This window comes from Mixophyes fleayi, chromosome 5, assembly GCF_038048845.1.
Source record: "Mixophyes fleayi isolate aMixFle1 chromosome 5, aMixFle1.hap1, whole genome shotgun sequence".
Taxonomy (NCBI): domain Eukaryota; kingdom Metazoa; phylum Chordata; class Amphibia; order Anura; family Limnodynastidae; genus Mixophyes; species Mixophyes fleayi.
Genome location: NC_134406.1, coordinates 275,821,885 through 275,838,753, shown reverse-complemented (window position 1 = coordinate 275,838,753; position 16,869 = coordinate 275,821,885). Strand labels below are relative to the sequence as shown.

The window sequence follows — 16,869 nt, the reverse complement described above, 5'->3', positions numbered from 1 at the left end:
CAGGCACATTGATGATTATGAAATAAAGCAGAGTGAAGGAAGTTATTAAGCTTCTGCCTACTTCTTGCTGATTTCTACCATCACTTTCACTCATTGCCCCAGTAATAATTTGATTTGCACCATGTTACCTGTGAGTGTGTATTTTTGTTCATTTTTTGTTCTTTCTGTATCATGTTGTGTCATGTGTCACTGTTTTCTGTATATGTCGCGTACGGCGCTGCGGACCCTTTGTGGCGCCTTATAAATTAAAGATAATAATAATAACATAACCTCTGTCTAATTCACTCACTGAGGCCTCATTCACAGTGCTCATTGCAGCACGCCTCAGAGGCCCTGGATCGCCCACTTATAGGACCATTGTCTGACATCACACGCACTGATTGACCCATGTACTACTTATCTGATTGTCTCATGTTACTCACTGCTCAGACAATAAAGCACCATGTGCTCTTCATAGACAACTGGCTGCTCTCCCATCCTTCGCAAACTAACTGGTATCTAGGGAAAAATCTGGTTTTACCCCCTTTAGTTACAGCCCGAGCACATCACATTTATTTCAATGTCTCCTTAAACCAGATTTATAGTATTATTCTAACTCTGCTGATATTTCACTTTTTGTTTTTTATGATGGTTCGTGTCTTTAACCCGTCTGACATGAGGTTGTTACTTGTACCTGCCAGTGTCTCTCACCGTTCCTGTGCCCACATTCACCCATCATTAGCCAGCCCTGGCATTTGTATGTATGTGTGTGTGTATATGTATATATATATATATATATATATATATACACATACATATAGTGTAAACCACAGTGATCACTGCAAAGATCTCACGGACACCCGATACTCACCATGTGTTAGTATTAAGTGGCTTCCCGTAGATTGTAAGCAGGGTCCTCTTACCTGTCTGTATTACTGTTCCCAACTGTAGAGCGCTACAGAATCTGCTGGCGCTATATAAATGATGATGGGGCACCATCAACCTTTGCTCAAGATAAGCCCCGGACAAAGAACTGCCCATGTCCCCTCTTCTGCAGACTCATAAGGCAAACAGCCAGCAGGGCAGGCTCTGGCTTGTGGGTACCTGGGGCCAGACCTAACCTAGAACCAGGCCTTTCTACACTCACACACCCTGCCGACCCCAACATCTTGTGACTGGATGGCATTGAGCGATATTACCCATTAGTCTGCGTAGCACAGTAGGCCGCATTCCCCCTCATTAATCACACTCTTATAGATAGTAAGCTGATTATCACTGCCCACTTCTTCCATCGTTGCTGTGATTTTCCCTGTTGTAAAGTATTGCAGAGAATGCTGGCGCTATAGAAGTTAAGTAACATTTCAGGTGAAGGGCGTTGTACGTTTGTCAGCTCCTACTGTCTGGGAGACCCCTACACTTAGACCACTCACTCTCCTTCATTGCTGGAGGAACCTATACCACATGCAGTAAGTAGCTGTATTCATATTTCAGGTGGATGTTAGTGGGTTGGGGTAATGGAAGGGACTGATATGTACCGTATACCCACCATATGTCCAGAATAGTAAGGGGACAGCAGATCAGCACCAGGGTACTGGCATAAATCCAGGGTGCCATCCAAGCCCACCTATGATTGCAGCTACCATCCCCCAGCCTTGGTGCACAAGCATCATACAGACGTCTTACCCAGGAATCTGGCGAAAGGATAAGTACCCCCAGTACAACATTTATTTAGACTTCTTGTTGGTTGATAGGAAATTGCAATCTACCACCACCCAATAATCCAGTGTCAGTGATCAGATGCTGCACTTTATCCAGAACACACAATACAAGTAAACAAAGAGGCACATTGTCCACAATCACTTTATTAACACAAATAACATCCGACGACAAGGTCTCCGCAGACTGTAAGAAAACGTGCGTTCGTTCCAGCGCTCAGCAACACGGATCTACCAGAAAGTAAAAGAATTGGATTACAGAACGAACACATTATATAACAGACGCTCCACAGTAACCCAGAAAATAACCAAAATAAGAGGATCCACTGGGCCTACAGCGAAAGGACACTGGCTCCATACACCACTCATAAACTACAAGTTACTAAATACATTCCTAAACCAGGTGAACACGTTGTCAGAGAGGGGGGGGGGGGATGGAGATGGGGGGGTTCCTGCAATCAAGAGCATTGCAGCCAGAAGAACTTGCCGATAACCTTCTTGCTCCTTCGCTAACCTCCCTCTCGTTCTCCCCTAGCCCCCACCTTTCTCTCCCTTACTTTAATGGCTCCCTCTTGTGCCTGTTTGTTCACCCTCCCTTAGGATATGAGCTCGGATGAGCAGGGCCCCCTCCCGTCCTGTCTCCATAACTGTTATTCTGCTCCGTCTTTACCCATATGTCTGCCCGGAGTTCTGAAGTATTGCTACTTTGTGTTTATTGCTCTGTACTTGTCACCCTGTATGGTTTACTGTTTGTACTGTGTACAGCGCTGCGGAAACCTTGTGGCGCCCAACAAATACATGATAATAATAAGAGGGCAATAACCCTCCCTGAGGCAGATGAGGTTATACACAATCTTACCTCCTACCTCTATACACTACCAGGGGCCTTTTCATAAGAGAAACTTAAAGGTTAAGTTGAACGACTTTTAAAAGAAGTTATGTTCAGACCAAGGTAAATCTAACTCCCTTTATATATTCATGAGAAGCAGCAAATCAATCACAGAGCAGGTTGGTATCTGATACAATAAGCAGTATATGGATATTTTATATCCAGGTCACTCCCTGTATCTTCTGATTCTCAGGACATAGGGAGAAAGAGGAATTTTATATTCATGTGGATCATAAGAAAACTGAGGACTTCTAGTCCAAATAGTACATTAGCTCCTGTTATCAGTTATCCAGCACAATATATGCATTATCTCTTATAATAATCAACATATTCAGTCCCCCTGATGCTCCAGGGCCTGCAGCCTCGGATGTTATAATACTGTGGTGGGAGGCGATGATTTTTCCTTCTTAACTTGTATTGCAACATTTAGTACAGGGAACATATTAACACAACCTAATGGCACCATATGTCCTGGTGTTATTTACTATATATCCAGGAGGAAGCGCAGAGGATCAGATCTTCATAATGACGTTGTCTGAGATTTCTATAACCTCCCCCCGGAGGGAGCAGGGAGAGGCCTCAAACCATCCCAGGGCTGATCTAGCAGAGTCTACAGGAATGATCAGGGCTACACCAAGCCCGGCCATGCTGGAAGACTTGCAGGTGGGCGAGAGGGTCGCAGGGGGCCATACGCACCTTTATTGTATGATCACTACAGACAGGTTCTCCTTAGTGCAACCGGAGCATCAGGGATTCTGAAAATACAGAGACAGGATGACGTCATATTTGTACCATATCACACGTGTCAACCTCCCAGGCAGAACGTAATATTTCCAGTTATAAGTTGCAAAATTTTAATCATTTTTTAAGTAGTTTCTAACCTATCTACTAGTGAGCTGTAGATTTCAGCAAACATGTTACAGATAAGTTAGAAAACAAGTAGCCCCCAAGCTCTCACCTAACCCCTCCTCTTATCTATAGTCAGCCATGATTGGAGTTAAAATTTCTCAAAACACTGCTGAAGCGTCCAACATGACTGCCGCCTCTTCTCCTCCCACCACCAAGACTTCTCCTGTGCTGCTCTCTCGACCCAGCTCTCATCCTAACGCCCACATACTCTCCCTCCCATCACACTGTGCCACCCGAATATATCTCCCCCTCCCCTCTAGATTGTAAGCTCTCACAAACAGGGCCATCTTCCCTCGTGTCCTCTGCCTTTCATTATCTACAGCACCAGAACAGCCGTGGTCTCCTCAATCAGTGGCTCCAATACCGTCTATGGCCACACTCCTGGCTCCAAACCCGTCTACGGCCACACTCCTGGCTCCAAACCCGTCTACGGCCACACTCCTGGCTCCAAACCCGTCTACGGCCACACTCCTGGCTCCAAACCCGTCTACGGCCACACTCCTGGCTCCAAACCCGTCTACGGCCACACTCCTAGGTCCAAACCCGTCTACGGCCACACTCCTAGGTCCAAACCCGTCTACGGCCACACTCCTAGGTCCAAACCCGTCTACGGCCACACTCCTAGGTCCAAACCCGTCTACGGCCACACTCCTGGGTACAAGTTGACTTTGGCTGACTTGCTCCCCCTCTCATGCCCCTATCCTCAACTCTTAGGGTGATGATATTCCCCCGCATAGCTCCCCACTACTGCTGGTTTGGCCATGTGTTCTTGTGTATGGCAGTTTACTGTATTCTGCCTTCTAAACAATAGATAATAGTAATAATAATGAACCCTTTATGCTGCAGAGAAACAGACATTAACCGCTGTTTAGAGAACAGTATTTACATTACTGTATAGAATTCTTTGGGTGATCCTTTAACTATAGACATAATGAATAGACCCATTCTATAGGGTCTCTCCAAATAGTTCCTGGGACCGCTACACTTTCTCGCCCTAGTTACCTCCATGTTTTAACCGGTCATCTGCGGCTTCATCATTGAGTTCAGTACTTGACTCACGGGGGTAGATGCTGACACAGGGAAAAACAGAATTAATGCAGTTAACATCTCATGGTGCCAGATTACCGAAATAAGATACTTCTGTCAATGTCTCAGTGTCTGAGATTTCTATAACCTCCCCCTGGAGAGGGCAGAGAGAGGCCTCAAACCATCCCAGGGCTGATCTAGCAAAGTCTACAGGAATGATCAGGGCTACACCAAGCTCAGCCATGCTGGAAGACTTGCACAAAGGGAGGGGGTGCAAGGGGCGATACGTACCATGTATCCAGCAGATACTTCATCCACTACTGGAGACACTGAAATTAGCCCTTCCTGTGTGGTCAAAAATAAATATGTAAATTAATATGGGAACATACATTTGGAACACGGTGGAACTAAATTCTAACTAAACACTTGTCTGCATGAGTTGTAACTGTCACCATTTATATCATAGTCTGAGTGTAACAAACGTTACATAGGAACCCAATGATTTAACAAGCCAGCGAGATGTTACCAGGGATTGTACCGCCTCCAATATAAAGGTTTAAATACACAATAATGAACCAACAGCAATACGGAGCTATTTATCCTTTTATCAGTGTCTGAGATTTCTATAACCTCCCCCCGGAGGGGGCAGGGAGAGGCCTCAAACCATCCCAGGGCTGATCTAGCAAAGTCTACAGGAATGATCAGGGCTACACCAAGCCCGGCCATGCTGGAAGACTTGCACAAAGCGGGGGAGGGGGAGGAGTGCAGGTAAGAATTGGGGGGCAATACGTACCATGTATCCAGCCGTCTTCATCCACCACTGAGGAATCGAAAACACTCATCCTTTAAGTAGACAAAAAATAAATGATACAAACAATTTAATAATCATCCGTAACAAGGTTTAAAATTATCAATGTGCACTGTAGCTAATGTTGCAACTTATTTCTGCAGAAAATATATCTTAAATTCTAGAAGAGTTAATTATTTCATCCATTGATACAAACAGACATGACCGTTTGCTGTAATGATATTTGGTTACAGAGCTTACGCTTTGCATTTTTGCCTTCAGTCGCGAGCAAAGTCTCCTAAAGAGCCACAAGGTAGAAACCACAACGGGTGTAACCTGTAACATCTATAACACAGTCCTCAGCAGTGTTACAGTGAACGTCTCATCAATAACAGGCATCTCCCGGATTTCATGTTCATAATAAAAGCTACTGATCACTTTACTCAAACTTCAATGAATAACAAATATAGGATCTGGTGGGGACTTATTAGGGAATGGACGGCTCCATCTAACTGTTGTGCCAGAAAGCGCCATCTCCCGCTGGGGTGTACAATAGTGGGCGTCATTCCAGGATATCCCAGAAAACAATTTATATATAAAGTACAGTACAGACTGACAGTCACTGTACCCCATAAGGTTCACCCCCCACCCCCAGTACATGGCAGTCACTGTCACTGATCACCTCCCCCCATGCATGACCCATTCATACCATCATGTTCTGCTACCAGTATCCCCAACACCAATTAATCCAGCCCAGATTATTGCATTTGCAAAGACTATGGTGGTAGAACACAATTACATGTATGAAATAGGTCCCATCCCTCATGTAATCTACCCAGAAGGGTCATACATGAATCATACACCAATCACTGGGAGCTATTTATCCCTTTATCAGTGTCTGAGATTTCTATAACCTCCCCCCCGGAGGGGGCAGAGAGAGGCCTCAAACCATCCCAGGGCTGATCTAGCAGAGTCTACAGGAATGATCAGGGCTACACCAAGCCCGGCCATGCTGGAAGACCTGCAATATACAGAGAACTTACATACAGGGCAATAAAGAACATTTATACAGGACATGGAACACATTTGCCTTTACTAAATTAAACCAATACTGAAGATACCATATAATGTATAATGTAGGGAGAACACAGTCCCCACAGTGAAGTCACTGCAGAGTCTGGTGAGCATATAACTGGGGGCTGTAGGCCGAGATTTATTTAAAACAAGTAGCAGAAAACTCAATGTGACATCTGATGCCCATAATAAGTTACAGTAGGGAGGGGGGAGGTCACCAGTGATCATACAGCGGCCCCATATTGTGCAGCAGGTTCCAGGGACGGGTGACACATTGTCTCAAGGCCCCGTGTCATGGAGCTTACAGTCTATACCCCCATATACAGATCAGGGGCCACGGTGTCACAGGACAATTAACTGACCAGTGTGTAAGGACCTGGGAGGGAGCAGCCATAAGGATGAGACATATATACAGATATCACTGGTTATACAGGACGTGCTGTGTGTTACCTGTATATAGTACAGAGATCCTCATCCTGCTGCAGCGTGTTCTATGACTAGAAATACACTGACACGTGGCCGGGTGACCCCAGGACAAGCTGCTGCCCCCACCCCCAGGCAGTGCACCCAGAACACAGCCCCCCGCCCCCCGCACACAGAGCCCGGTACAGCCCCCCCGCACACTCATCCCGCCCGGTACAGCCCACGAGCCCCGCACATCTCACCTCCACCAGCAACACACGAGGACTGAGGCCGCCGCCTGTCCCGGCTCCACCTTACCTCCTCCCCGGCTGATCCATCTATTACTATATAACACGTACTATAATTATCCCCTTATTCCGGTGTTCCGGGGGCTCCGTACATACAGAACACATTATAATACCGCTCTATGTGATTTATTAGTACACGGACAGGAGCACGGGGATAAGAAGAGCCGTATACGGAGGAGACTCCCCCCGCTGACGAGAATGGTTCGGTCTGGGCGGGATGCAGTACGCGCTTTGTACAGCAGGGGGCGCAGTAAGTAGTCTCAGTGATGTCAGCTACTGCCCAGCAGTGTACCCCAATCCCTGTGTGACCCCATGACATGCTGCTGCTCCATGTGACCCCATGACATGCCACCGCACCATGTGACCCCATGACATGCTGCTGCTCCATGTGACCCCATGACATGCTGCTGCTCCGTGTGACCCCATGACATGCCACCGCACCATGTGACCCTATGACATGCCGCTGCACCGTGTGACCCCATGGCATGCCCCTGCACCATGTGACCCCATGACATGCTGCTGCTCCGTGTGACCCCATGACATGCCACCGCACCATGTGACCCCATGACATGCCCCTGCACCATGTGACCCCATGACATGCTGCTGCTCCGTGTGACCCCATGACATGCCACCCACCGCACCATGTGACCCCATGACATGCTGCTGCTCCATGTGACCACATGACATGCTGCTGCTCTGTGTGACCCCATGACATGCTGCTGCTCCATGTGACCCCATGACATGCCACCGCACCATGTGACCCCATGACATGCTGCTGCTCCATGTGACCCCATGACATGCTGCTGCTCCGTGTGACCCCATGACATGCCACTGCACCATGTGACCCCATGACATGCTGCTGCTACGTGTGACCCTATGACATGCCCCTGCACCATGTGACCCCATGACATGCTGCTGCTCCATGTGACCCCATGACATGCTGCTGCTACGTGTGACTCCATGACATGCCACCGCACCATGTGACCCCATGACATGCTGCTGCTCCATGTGACCCCATGACATGCCACTGCACCATGTGACCCCATGACATGCTGCTGCTCCGTGTGACTCCATGACATGCCACCGCACCATGTGACCCCATGACATGCTGCTGCTCCATGTGACCCCATGACATGCCACCGCACCATGTGACCCCATGACATGCTGCTGCTCCATGTGACCCCATGACATGCCGCTGCTCCGTGTGACCCCATGACATGCCACTGCACCATGTGACCCCATGACATGCCACCGCACCATGTGACCCCATGACATGCTGCTGCTCCGTGTGACCCCATGACATGCTGCTGCTCCTTGTGACCCCATTATATGTTAGGCAGCTCCATGCGACCCCACTAAATGCCATGCTGTTGTAATTGTGTGTTTTTTTTGTTTTTTTTTAAACAAGTGTTTATTAACGGTCAAAAAAGAATTAACAATGCAAAAAGATACATGTTATATCAAACAAAATATATTCAGTACATTAAATAGTGAAGTAGAAATCTCAGTGCTTCAGAGAAAAAATAGCACAGATTCTATAAAATAAAGACCGATATTTTTATATTTAAAAGAGAAGAAAGAAAAGAAAAAGGAGAAGGATGAGAAAGGGGAAGATAAAAGAGAAGATGAGAGGTGGGGGGGGAGAAGCGTGAGAGATCGCTCTTGAACCAGAGGCAATGAGATGGGAGGGGGCTACGTAAGGGAAGGGGGAACGATTAGGAAAAGGGGGAGCGGTATTGGAAGTGAGACATCCAGGGGTCCCAGACCTTGTTAAAAGATTTGGCCGTGTTTCGTATAATGCTAGTCATATATTCCATCTTATACGTATGCCAAATCCTATTAGTTACAGCGGAGAATGAAGGGGGGGCAGCCTGCCTCCAATCTATGGCGATTTGACATGTGGTCGCTGAAATAATGTGACGAGCAAGCTTATTTTGGTGTCTAGTAGCCGTGGGGAACCCAAGGGGTAGAAGGAAAAATTTTGGGTCAAAGGGTATGGGGGTTTAAATTAACATTTTTATCAAAACTTTAATTTCGCGCCAGATGGGAATCAGTTTCGGGCAGTCCCACCATATATGTAAGAAAGAGCCCGCGCCAGAGCATAGACGCCAACATCTGTCAGAGGAATCAGGCAGTATCTTTTGTAGTCGTGTAATTGTGTTTTTGTGTTATAACCACTACTTTTCAGCATCATTTACTTGTGAATTCTCCTGGACGTCATAGTTCCCAAATAAACTTCTTGCTGACCAGCGCTTCCAGGAGCGTCCCTGAGTAAACGCTCTGCTGACCAGCGCTTCCAGGAGCGTTCCGGAGTAAACGCTCTGCTGACCAGCGCTTCCAGGAGTGTTCCTGAGTAAACGCTCTGCTGACCAGCGCTTCCAGGAGTGTTCCTGAGTAAACGATCTGCTGACCAGCGCTTCCAGGAGCGTTCCTGAGTAAACGCTCTGCTGACCAGCGCTTCCAGGAGCGTTCCTGAGTAAACGCTCTGCTGACCAGCACTTCCAGGAGTGTTCTTGAATAAGGGTCCTGACGGGATCCTGGAACATCTGTGTAATGTTTGGGGTTAATGTTGTGCAGTCGATCAGTAACTGTGGAATTAGCGGCGCTATATAGTTGATGGTGATCAGTACCAGGGCTGGTTATACGCCAGGTTTGCTGGTGTCCATGTTTAGGCCGCACATCCCCCTGGCTCATAGAACTGAGGGACTGGTTCCTCAGTCCAACATTAATTTCTCCACTGTGTTATAGTTATATTGATCTGGCATTGTAAGGGCCCAGAGTCCTCTGTCTCAGGTCAATCAGCAGAATCAGTATGAAAAATACACATAATGCGATGTACCCAGGACCCTAAGAGGGCTCTACACATACATAGGAAGCACTATCATCATCATCATTTATTTATATAGCGCCACTGATTCCGCAGCGCTGTACAGAGAACGCATTCACAAATTATATATATATATACACACACACACACACACACATACATAAGCTTCGGGGTACTGACATACCTACAGATAGTTGAGAACAAGTTGTGGGATAATGATAAACATCACGGGATGGTAATCGCTCACTTATAGTCTCCAGCTGCACCTCTTAGGGGTTGAGGCCGCTCCCAGAGACAGCGCCACATCGGTAAGATCAATAGCGTAGAGAGTGCCGAGTGCTGGAGACAATATATGTGCAGACCAAGCAAAGTTCTTATTAATAAATAATAAGCTGTACTTACAGTGGTCAGGAAATTATTGAGCATTTAATACATCACTGTCCGAGAGATACTTGGACATTGGTATAATACAGGCTCGTTAATTCCTTGAATGGACTATTTCTCTATTTTTTCTTTAGTGTCTCAGCCATTTGTGGGATAATATTCCCATCTGTACAATTACTGAATAACCATTATCATAGATGGCAAGTTACATATGATGACTAAGATCGTAACTGATATGACGGAGGGATCTCTTACACATCAGCATTTCCGAGTCAGCGAGGTTTTTCTTTGTAGCAACTACCTACAATATAAAGGTTCTGGGTTCGGTTTTCTAGGGTGACCAGACATGCGCCCCTTGGTTTGATGTAAACCTGCTTATAAACTGCCTTCTTCTGGATACACGGTAAACTGAGTGGGAGAGATCTGCTGAAGTCGGAGCCCAACCTAGCAGATACCACTAACTGGTCCAATGTTGTCTGGTTTACTAGAATATTGTCACATTCCTTTACTCCAGTCCTCATACATCCCGGACAGCTCATGTTTTCAGTATTTCTGGCTGTGGGAAACAGGATAATTACCAACCCAACCAAGGCGACTTAGGGGTATATAATTACTAAACTGTGGGTGTGAAAATATGGGAATGATGCCTATAGCAATCAATCAGGTTCTAGCTGTCATTTTGTAGAAGGTACTAAATAAATGACAGCTAGAATCTGATTGGTTGCTATAGGCAACATCTCCATTTTTTTTTCAAACCCGCAGTTTAGTAAATATACCCCTAAGTCTAATGTGCACAATTAAAGAAATCCTGAAAACATGAGCTGTTGGTGGTGTGCAAGGAGTTAAGAAACACTGATCTAGAAGTACTGAGAAGTTACACATCAGATGTCCTATGTCCTCTACACCAGGCACCGAGTCCTGAGTGACTGTCAAAGCAGATAAAAAAAACACACAATCTTTATTGCAAAACCAATAAACAAACATCATCCCCTTTCCTCTATCCCAGCTCCGCATTTCACGTTAAAATTCTCGGATGCGTGGGACTCCCCATAAAACAGATTCAGGGTTTCAATGTGCAAGATAGGTATACAGTGTCTATTCTGCCTAACCCATCAGTTTTTGTATGAGAGATTAAACACATACATATATACATACACATATATTATACACACATGTGGTCTAGTGTGGTCCGAACATACAGAGGGCTTGGAGTCTTCAGTTCAAACCTACGGGTATCAGGTGTGTGACACGGTATTGGGGGCTGGCCGCAGACCCTCTCTATATTCCAGATGATGGCAGGAGCCACGGTAAAGTCTTATACCCTCTAGTAGACGGTGCACAGATTACAGGACGTGTATATTGTGCACATTGGATGGAATCTGCAGAACCTCACACTGCAGACTAGGAGACAGATGTCGGATCACACTCGCAGCCACGAGCCGCTGGCATCACACCGGCATTATGATGTCTGATCATTCCTGAGACAGCCGGAGTAACACACAACAAGTGAACGCGAGACAGAGGATAAATGTGTCCTTTCCCGTCAGTCACACAATCCTGTCCCTCACTATATTACAATACATTTTACAAGCAGGTGTTAGGGGTCGCCTCGCTTTTCAGGAATCTTCGTAAAGTACAAACATCTGCAGGTAAGTACACATAAGCAGCAGTATCTGCTAGATCATCCACTGGTCCTGGTCCTGCTCTGCTCCCTCCATGTCGGCCTAAAGATGAGAGATAGTTAGTTGGAGACCCCAGAGCTGGATATAGGCAGAATATTTACACTGAGATCGTTACATCGTCCTCTAAAGATTCACTTTCACTCACCTCGATCTCACCATCATCCGGAGACTCATTGTAATCATTCATCTCGTCCATGTCCTGCATGTCCTCATCATCCTCAGAATCTTCCTCGCTGTCTTCATCGTCCTCGTCGTCTTCCTCTTCCTCCTCGTCGTAAGGCTGGGAGACAGATGAAAGCTACGGTTATTATCCAGACACGTCTGATTACACCTCTAGAGGGCGCTATCCTGCATCATTCCTAGCAGCTGTGATTGCTATGGCTGCGCTGCACTGCGGTGTCCCTAGCTACCGTTTCTATACATCTGACCCCTCCGGGAGCCCTGCTGACACAGAGACGGGATGCCGCAGAGAAGCGCCTGCAGCGCTTACACCAGCACTGAGAGCAGCAGTGCTCTCGTAGAAGAGAAAACCAGACAAGTATTTTGAGTAGATAGCGGCTCACTCCCAGCACAGCGCCCTCTACGCCCCATAGTGAAGCAGTGTCCCCCAAAGAGGATAAATGAGAAATGAAGGTTATAAAAAAAAAAATCAAAAAAAAAAATCAGTTACTGAGAGGTCCCAGCGAGTAAAGTAACACAGATTAGCAATGCTGGGAGTTCACATTATTATTATTATCGTTTCTTTGTTAGGCGCCACAAGATTTCCGCAGCGCCGTACATAGAGCAAACAGTAGACTATACAGGGTGAGACAGTACATAACAATAAACAAAAATACCAATGCTTCAGAAACTCCAGGCAGGTTAATGTACTAGAGGCGGAGGAGAAGAACAGGTGTGGAGACAAGAGGGAAGAAGACCTTGCTCATACGAGCTTACATCCTAAGGGTGGGTGAAACGAAACAGACACAATGGGAGGAAGTTGAAGTATGGTGAGCAGGACCGGGAGAAGAGAGGGTAGAACGTTAGAAGAAGATGCGGGGTTAGGTAGAAGGTTGGTAGGCTTTGAGGAACAGGTGAGTTTTGGGTGCTCGCTTGAAAGAGCACAGATTGGGAGAGAGGCGGATGGAGCGAGGGAGGTCGTTCCAGAGAAGGGGGGCAGCACGGGAAAAGTCTTGGATTCTGGAGTGGGAAGAGGTGATAAGAGTGGAGGAGAGGCGGCGGTCGTTGGCTGAGCGCAGGGAGCGGGCAGGAGTGTGAATGGAGAGGAGGTTAGAGATATAAGGGGCAGTAGAGTTGCAGAGAGCCTTGTACGTGGTGGTGAGGAGTTTGAAAAGGATTCTGTAGGGGAAGGGGAGCCAGTGTAAGGCAAGGCAGAGAGGGGAGGCAGAGGAGGAGCGGCGTGAGAGGAAGATGAGTCTTGCAGCCGCATTGAGTACAGAGCGGAGGGGTGTGAGGTGGGAGTGGGGGAGGCCAGGGAGGAGGAGGTTGCAGTAATCCAGGCGGGAGATGATGAGTGCGTGAATGATAGTTTTGGTGGCATCCTGAGAGAGGAAGGGACAGATGCGGGCGATGTTGCGGAGACATTTCACAAAGAAGTGAGTACTAATAGGTCAGCAAAGAACAATGATGCAGCACAGTGGAAACACTACGTAAAAGAAAAACCCAGCGACTGCAGAAATAATATGAGGAATTGTTTCTGGGTGACAATATCAGCTTATAGCTGGGTTTAGTTTATAATAGACAACTCCTTTAATAAGTAACAACCAACCTGTCTCACAAGGGCAATAAGTTACTTTTATTCAGCAAACTGAAAGACCTGCGGATACGGCGTACCGTGCGCAGTGTGGTCACAATTCGCACTCCTTACCTCCGAGGTCGGCTTTCCTATAGGCACCAGGTTGTTGTCCTTCTCAGCGATGCTCTGGAGCTGGGGGAGAAGATTGACATTAGAGTCTGGCAATGAGGTGTCTGAGGGTGGGAGCTTCTGGGGGACCCCGTCGGGCCCCTGACTCACCCAGGCCTGGTGCTGCTGTTCTTGTTGCTGTAGTTCATTCTCATCCACACATGGCCGGTCCAGGTTAAACCACAGGGACTCTGTGACTTGTGGAAACAGCGATGGAAACAGGGTGGACATGGTCTGGAATGAAGAACAACGTATCAGTGATCGGGTGATTGTACACACAAGACTAATGCAGCATCTGTTTATACCTTGTACCCAAAATGTTTATAGACCCGCAACAGGAAACCCGATATAAACACTGTCTCGGCCAGGGGTAAGGACTGGCGCTGGAGGGAGCGGGTATCCACAACGCCAAGATCAACAGGGAAATACAGTGGTCTGTAGTACACCCGACACCAGCTGTGTATAGCGAATTGAATACTACCCTGTAGATTTGTTCCAGAAACAGTGGGATTTTTTTTTACTTTATTTTTCTGTTTTACAATCTGTCCCAAAAATAAAATTGCACAAAGTGGAGAAGCAGGTTTTGCAGCTTCCTAGCAGTATAAAAAGAAAGATGTCTCCTTATCCCGGCACATGGCAGGCAGTGGTCCAATCACAACACAGGGTTCATACAGCATATCCCAGTTGTGTAACTGATATAGACACTCTGCAAAGTGCGGGTATAAGGAGAGGGTAAACACTAGGAGCATTATAATGGGGCAGAAAGTGACATGTGACACCACACTTACCCTCTGACATCCAGATAGGGCCTAAGAGTTTGATCTTTTGAGCTACACCCATTTCCACTTTATAATCCTCCCTTATCTCACACGTTATCCAGCCAGAGCTGGCATTAGTTCAGTGCTGTCTGCTCTATTCTGGTGAGACAGAGTCAGAGTGATTTGCATTGTTTAAAACTTTATTTATATTATAAAAGAAAATCAAAACTAATTTTCTTATTTAGGAGTAAAGTATGAAATGGGAGCTGTTGAGATCATCCTAAAACCTCTGAGCTCAGAGATTCTAAAAGAACACAAAGTTTACAGACATAACGTCTATTACATGACACGAGATCCCTGTGGTGTTTGAAGTATGGATGATGGCAAAATTGGAGCTTTTTGTGCCTTTCTTTTCTTAATAACTAAATGCGGTGAATCCCATGTGCGTCCCCTCATCCCATGTCACATTCGTGTGCGTCCCCTCATCCCAAATCACATTCGTGTGCGTCCCCTCATCCCAAGTCACATTCGTGTGCGTCCCCTCATCCCATGTCACATTCGTGTGCGTCCCCTCATCCCAAATCACATTCGTGTGCGTCCCCTCATCCCAAATCACATTCGTGTGCGTCCCCTCATCCCAAGTCACATTCGTGTGCGTCCCTTCATCCCAAGTCACATTTGTGTCCGTCCCTTCATCCCAACTCACATTCGTGTCCGTCCCCTCATCCCAAGTCACATTCGTGTGCGTCCCCTCATCCCAAGTCACATTTGTGTGCGTCCCCTCATCCCAAGTCACATTCGTGTGCGTCCCCTCATCCCAAGTCACATTCGTGTGCGTCCCCTCATCCCAAGTCACATTCGTTTATGAGTCCCTCCATCCCATGTCTCATTCGTGTGCGTCCCCTCATCCCAAGTCACATTCGTGTCCGTCCCCTCATCCCAAATCACATTCGTTTAGGAGTCCCTCCATCCCAAGTCACATTCGTGTCCGTCCCCTCATCCCAAGTCACATTCGTGTCCGTCCCCTCATCCCAAGTCACATTCGTTTATGAGTCCCTCCATCCCATGTCTCATTCGTGTGCGTCCCCTCATCCCAAGTCACATTCGTGTCCGTCCCCTCATCCCAAGTCACATTCGTTTAGGAGTCCCTCCATCCCAAGTCACATTCGTGTGCGTCCCCTCATCCCATGTTACATTCGTGTGCGTCCCTTCATCCCATGTCACATTCGTGTGCGTCCCTTCATCCCATGTCACATTTGTGTGCGTCCCTCCATCCCATGTCACATTCGTGTGCGTCCCCTCATCCCATGTCACATTCGTGTGCGTCCCTCCATCCCATGTCACATTCGTGTGCGTCCCCTCATCCCATGTCACATTCGTGTGCGTCCCCTCATCCCATGTCACATTCGTGTGCGTCCCCTCATCCCATGTCACATTCGTGTGCGTCCCTTCATCCCATGTCACATTCGTGTGCGTCCCCTCATCCCATGTCACATTCGTGTGCGTCCCCTCATCCCATGTCACATTCGTGTGCGTCCCCTCATCCCATGTCACATTTGTGTGCGTCCCTCCATCCCATGTCACATTTGTGTGCGTCCCCTCATCCCATGTCACATTCGTGTGCGTCCCTCCATCCCATGTCACATTCGTGTGCGTCCCCTCATCCCATGTCACATTCGTGTGCATCCCTTCATCCCATGTCACATTCGTGTGCGTCCCTTCATCCCATGTCACATTCGTGTGCGTCCCTTCATCCCATGTCACATTCGTGTGCGTCCCTCCATCCCATGTCACATTTGTGTGCGTCCCCTCATCCCATGTCACATTCGTGTGCGTCCCCTCATCCCATGTCACATTCGTGTGCGTTCCCCCCATCCCCATGTCACATTTGTGTGCGTCCCTTCATCCCATGTCACATTCGTGTGCGTCCCTCCATCCCATGTCACATTCGTGTGCGTCCCTCCATCCCATGTCACATTCGTGTGCGTTCCCCCCATCCCCATGTCACATTCGTGTGCGTCCCCTCATCCCATGTCACATGGAGATAATGTAATAACATGGTCACAGCTGGAGATACACCCACATAACACTGAACAGACAATAAACACTCACGTTACAGGGAGCTGCCTCCAGCTACTCTCCTGCCTCTAGCAAGATGGCGGATAACGGCCAGGGAAGCCACGCCCTCATCCAGACACTGATGATAGAGCCGGCGGAGATAGAGCG

At 47.5% G+C, this 16,869-nt stretch overlaps 1 protein-coding gene, 1 long non-coding RNA gene and 4 other non-coding genes across 7 annotated transcripts; all 6 read right to left on the bottom strand.

Moving 5' to 3' along the window:
- Positions 1 to 1,821: 1,821 nt before the first annotated feature.
- On the bottom strand, positions 1,822 to 7,200 carry LOC142159369 (uncharacterized). 2 transcript variants are annotated; one of them, XR_012692942.1, is made up of 6 exons: positions 7,045 to 7,200; positions 5,312 to 5,361; positions 4,810 to 4,863; positions 4,495 to 4,562; positions 3,280 to 3,338; positions 1,822 to 1,925 (listed from the first exon to the last, which is right to left on the bottom strand). It is a non-coding gene; the product is annotated as an uncharacterized LOC142159369 (long non-coding RNA). The 2 variants fall into 2 exon arrangements; XR_012692943.1 differs by lacking the exon at positions 7,045 to 7,200 and adding an exon at positions 6,830 to 6,921.
- LOC142159727 (small nucleolar RNA SNORA9) lies at positions 3,113 to 3,246 on the bottom strand. The gene has a single exon (XR_012692986.1). It is a non-coding gene; the product is annotated as a small nucleolar RNA SNORA9 (small nucleolar RNA).
- Positions 4,645 to 4,778, bottom strand: LOC142159726 (small nucleolar RNA SNORA9). Its single transcript, XR_012692985.1, has one exon. It is a non-coding gene; the product is annotated as a small nucleolar RNA SNORA9 (small nucleolar RNA).
- Positions 5,127 to 5,260, bottom strand: LOC142159725 (small nucleolar RNA SNORA9). Its single transcript, XR_012692984.1, has one exon. It is a non-coding gene; the product is annotated as a small nucleolar RNA SNORA9 (small nucleolar RNA).
- Positions 6,198 to 6,332, bottom strand: LOC142159728 (small nucleolar RNA SNORA9). The gene has a single exon (XR_012692987.1). It is a non-coding gene; the product is annotated as a small nucleolar RNA SNORA9 (small nucleolar RNA).
- Positions 7,201 to 11,239: 4,039 nt separating the features above from the next.
- Positions 11,240 to 16,861, bottom strand: ANAPC15 (anaphase promoting complex subunit 15). The gene is made up of 5 exons (XM_075214191.1): positions 16,756 to 16,861; positions 13,997 to 14,119; positions 13,850 to 13,909; positions 12,128 to 12,262; positions 11,240 to 12,024 (listed from the first exon to the last, which is right to left on the bottom strand). The coding sequence occupies exons 2-5, from the start codon at positions 14,114 to 14,116 to the stop codon at positions 11,977 to 11,979; spliced, it is 363 nt and encodes a 120-aa protein (XP_075070292.1). The 5' UTR covers positions 14,117 to 14,119; positions 16,756 to 16,861; the 3' UTR covers positions 11,240 to 11,976.
- Between the last annotated feature and the right edge of the window lie 8 nt (positions 16,862 to 16,869).